Source organism: Priapulus caudatus, unplaced genomic scaffold (genome assembly GCF_000485595.1).
Source record: "Priapulus caudatus unplaced genomic scaffold, Priapulus_caudatus-5.0.1 Scaffold183, whole genome shotgun sequence".
NCBI classification, from domain to species: Eukaryota; Metazoa; Priapulida; class Priapulimorpha; order Priapulimorphida; family Priapulidae; genus Priapulus; species Priapulus caudatus.
This window is the reverse complement of record NW_014577244.1, coordinates 136,706-141,777: the sequence shown is the minus strand read 5'-3', so window position 1 is coordinate 141,777 and position 5,072 is coordinate 136,706. Positions and strand designations below refer to the sequence as shown.

At 40.6% G+C, this 5,072-nt stretch overlaps 1 protein-coding gene across 1 annotated transcript in view; it reads left to right on the top strand.

Moving 5' to 3' along the window:
- Positions 1-2,696: 2,696 nt before the first annotated feature.
- The window catches only part of LOC106806855, a 9,331-nt gene continuing 6,955 nt past the window's right edge, over positions 2,697-5,072 (top strand). Inside the window, exons 1-5 of the mRNA XM_014808989.1 lie at positions 2,697-2,846; positions 3,420-3,506; positions 3,736-3,844; positions 4,456-4,534; positions 4,811-4,962. Coding sequence (XP_014664475.1) covers positions 2,697-2,846; positions 3,420-3,506; positions 3,736-3,844; positions 4,456-4,534; positions 4,811-4,962 — 577 coding nt within the window. The remainder of the gene's footprint in view (positions 2,847-3,419; positions 3,507-3,735; positions 3,845-4,455; positions 4,535-4,810; positions 4,963-5,072) is intronic.

The following is a 5,072-nucleotide window of genomic DNA, read 5'->3' as shown; positions in this document are numbered from 1 at the left end:
CTTCGTTTTGACATAATTCATACTTTTGCACGACATGGTTTTCACGTTAGTTACCATATTCTGGCGATGCCAAGCTCCAAATTCGCACACACAGCTACTTGAAGGAGGCACTGCAGGGATCGCCTCAGGCAGCGCCAGCGGCAAGTGTACGTGGGCTAGAGCTAACGGTTGCTATGAAATTAATGCAAAACACATGTGCGAAAAGCTACAATTGGCTGGAGCATCAGTTTACTCATTAACAATTCATACACATCATTCCTCACGGGTGAAGGAAGCTACGTGGTTTGTAATACTACCGGAAGATAGAATAAGTACCAGTGAACAAAAGAAGCTCATGTTTGTATACATTTGTATTTTTATTCACATCGAACTCGTACGACAAAAATGTAGTGAAATCAGTACCAAATCGGTGTCTTACTCCTTTGTCATTATTAGCTCCTGGTCATATCTATGCACAAATCAAAGAGATTTCTGCTACCGTTTCTTGTGACCAACAGCATACATCACATCCCCTGATATAGGCAGTAGATATTTAACCGTATACGGCAGAGTATATCCACTTCCGCTATTTTACCGTACACCACATTTGATTGGCTAGTATATTTATGATGTCATCGACATTACGTTCGAATCCCATAAGGTTTAGCTATCTAGAAAACTTTTAGGTTCAAATCCCATTTATTTCTACACATTTGTAGCCCCGTTTGATCGTAGAAGCTATTTTCCGAGAATCCCGTTTCCAATACGAAACCAACACATTCATACTAACATACATATTATATACACATACATAAATATACTAGCCAATTAGAAGCACTGCATGGTAAAATAGCGGAAGTGGATATTCTGCCGTATACGGTTAAATATCCACTGCGAATTATATATGGCACCATGTTGGCGAAAAACTCGCTTAAATTTGTGCACAGGTGTGAGGTTACATTTTCGACTGTACCATTTTACTCTACCATTAAAGATCTGCCATCTCTGCAGGAAATTAAGTTTGGCAGGGGTTGATGAGTGGTATAGTTTATTAGGTAGTTTAAGGGCCTGATCGGCTTTGTTTAGCACACTTACAAAAATGAGGGCCTGGGTCCCAAACTAGAAGACTACACCTTATTTTACTTCACCTGATATGCTTCATTTATTGCGATAAACTTGTCCTGTGCTGTTGGATCTTGGTTTTTATCTGGATGCCTAATAAAAAAAACATTTCAATTTCATTTTAGGACACTGTATTCGTCATTACAAATCGACTTCATGGTAGACCAATGACTAGATTTTCGGTATAAGCAATCTCTACTCAAGCACAGAATGTAGCACTGGCACTTTCCTACGCCCAGCTAAAGCCTAGCACAGACTTGCGACTTTTTCATGCAACTCGGCTGCAATTCTATAATCGCAGTCGAAATTGCTGTGAAATCGCTATGTCTGCGGGAACGTGCAACTGTAACTCGTAGCGATTCTGGTTGCTTGCAACGAGTTGCAAGAAATCAAACTGCTTCGAAATCGCTTCGAAATCGCATGTGCATGTGCGCACACACGGTGAAGCGTGCGACCGATCGCATGCCGTTGCAGGTTGCAGCGACGAGCAACCAAAAGTCGCAAGTCTGCGCTAGGCTTAACATAACGTTCAGTTCACTTGTGTTATTGTTGCTGGTGTTGTGATCAACTTTGAACTTAGGGTGAAAGTAGCTCTAGTAACTATAGCCCGCGTACAGTTGCCGCTGGCCACTGTACGCGGCCTATAGTTACTAGAGCTGAGAGGGTCTATGTACCCCGGGGTACTGCCGGAACGTACCCTGGGTACGGTGGGGTATACCGGAACGTACCCTGGTACTATCTAATATGCCGGACCGTACCTCGCCTACTCCACTAACGAGTCTAGGGATTACGCACCAACGCACTCATGCACACACGTGTACCTGCACACGCATGCATGCATGCCCGCACGTGTACGTGCACACGCACGCACGCACGTCTACGTGCATATGCACGTCTACGTGTATATCCTCCCCCTAAAGCTCCCCCCCACGGCTGCGCCGTGGGCACCTGGCCTTCGGCCAGCTGTTCGTCGACATCTGTTATTGATGCTAAATGGCCTGACCAATGTCTATTTGCTTCCGCCGGCCCTGGTGCAGGACGCACGTGCGTGTTGCAGTAGAAAATATAACGTCGGTATTCCTGTTCTATTATAATTATGTACCGGTACTAGAGAAGTCCTAACATTTATCTTTATTTTATAGTTCACTCTGTTGGTCAATATTATCTGGTTTCCCTATGGGTCCTATGGGGTATATCATAGATTATAGATATCATATATAACACGTTTACCGTGTTATATGATATATATGGGGTATAATATATTCGACCCCGATATTAGACGTATATTATTTGGTTTAAATTTGGCTCCGTTATGAACAATTAAGGCCTGTAGATGGCGCAAGTCCCGGCGTCATGACGTTGCAAAAGCGGGCGTAATTTGCGATGATGCATTTGTCTTATTTAGCAGACGAATGACCACGAATTAGGGAGCGATAATATTTATTATTATACGTCGCTGTAAATTGCTGTAAAAAGCTGTAATCTGTAGGCGAATACTGTTGTTTAAGTTTCTAGTCCTTTTTGCCAACACTAATCAGTCTAATGGAATAATTATTAGTTCTACTAGTACTACAGTCTACAGTTATTAAAGAAAAATGTTACCAGATACAGAGAAACGTTTACAGAAAAAAGGACGGACAGCAGACGCGTCACAAACAGATTCGGAAGCTGTAAATGATCGCGGTGATGGAGATGCGTCAGACGTGGAACCACTGGAATCATATGGAGAGGAAAACATACCTTTGGTAAGGAATCCTTACAGTTGTATTTATGATTACTAGCTGTAGGCGTGTAGCCTGTAGGCCTAATCCTGTGAATTGAACTACATCATGCACCGGCTGAGTCGGCGACTGGATGAAATCGAGAACACGGTAACCGGCTCATTGAATCATTGATGATTGATTTATGTCAGTGACAGTGTCAGTGTCATTGACAATAAATGACTAGTGACAATCTGTTTTAATTTATTGTCAATATTCATACAAATATATAGGGATACAATGGTGGGGGCAGTTACGTTAACTGATAAGCTCTCACAGTTACAGTAGCCTGAGTAGGCCCTACGTACTGCGTAATTTATTGCCATTTCACTATCTGTATAGCAACTAAGCAAAGCAAATTAATACATCTAATATCTATTTAGAAAATACGTGAATTCTTTTTTAAAAACGGCTATTTATTTGTTGCAGAAATCAAGGTATCAGAAGATCATATTTATTATTTAGTTCAAGTAGTTAGATGTATTGTTTGTTGATATAGTAGCTGAGTCACTCTACGACTACATCGAACTGTGTTAATTTCTTTTAAACTCATGATAGCAGCAAGCAGACAATAACGCTGGTGAAGATGCCCAGGCAGCTAAAAGCGCTCCAACAACAACTACTGATTACGAGTCAGTTTTTCAAGTAAGTTTAGGACCTACATGCTATTACGAAGGCAATCATGTGGATATCAGTAATTATAATCCACTCAGAAATGTCCAGTGTGCATTAATTATCATGTGTTGTTCAGAGTGAGTTTTACCATGGAGATTTATGTTATTTGGATAGAGTAAAAGAATCTACCATTTGAGGTGGCAACACTCCCACATTCACACCCACCTGATGCTCACCCCACCCCTTACATTTCACGCAGGCTGTTTTAAAGAAGTACTGTAGTGCAGATGGCAAGGGCGAAGCAGGGACAGCAGCAGTACAGAAGCAGCCAGATGACTTTGATACACTACTCGTATTTTCGCAAAAATGTGATTTAAATAAACTGTTGATACACCCCCATTAATTCATTTTTATAGCCCTACACAAATGCTGTCTAAGCCCATAGCGTAATTACTATCCCAATACAGATCCACAATCCCTTATCAACATTTTCAGAAATGCAAAACTTATGAAAACCAAAAGTTTTTCCGTCGAGCGTCACTCATTTGCATGACATGATCCGAGTGACGCTAAACATGATCTGACTTGGCTGATGCTTGACCCAAGCATGTGTATCATGGGAGCAGTGTTGTTTTTTGGCTTATTGAGTTTTTTGTTCTTACGAGGTACTGCCACAGATCATGCTAGGGTGATATAGTGACCGTGATACCATAATGTACTGTATACATGTGTATCATACTGCCATTCTAAAATTTTAAACATTCAGAATTCTGAAACATCTGGCCCAAGGGTTTCGGTAAGAGATTGTGCACCTGTATTTATGTTACTCACTGCCACACATATTCACTTATTTAACCCGAGTAGTTTGTGTTCTTAAATATAAAATCGATTGTGCTTCATGCTGGAAAATTAACAGTGCTCCATAAACTTAATGCCAGCCTATGCCCAAACACATTTATGTGTCATTTTCAACATTCAGTGGATGAGCAGGAGCCGGAGGATGAAGCAGAAGATAGTGTTATGAGGAAGCAAGCTCACCCAGTTCAGCATCAAAATGAGTAAAATACATTTACATTATTCATTTTATAAAGGCCTTCATTGACTAAAAGCTTAATTGTTTGAATAATTTATGCAGACCATATGGTTTAACAGATCTCTGGTCAAAATTTAATATCAGGGTATTATATACTACAGTAATGCTATATGCCAATGATATTGTTATTATCAGTATCAGTGTACTTAAATGAAAAGTTAAGCTGTTGCGAATTACCATAATACTAACTTTACTATGTCTAGTTGCGTATGCCTCACTATGAACCACTTGCTCTTTACAGAGAGAGGGAGCTATCATCAAACACTCAGAGCAATTCTTCTGACTCTGTGGCAGAGAATGAGACGCCATTGGGGACTTCTCCAGTACGGCCAAGCAAGCTGCATACACAGGATGTGTCTAGAAAACTTGAATTGTCGCCAAAACCCCTATTTTGTTAGTGCATACTTATCCTCCTAGATAACACTGTGACTACACTTCTATGCAGTTCACCACTTTTTTGATAAAGTCCGATGAATGAAATATTTTTAACGTAGGAACTATAT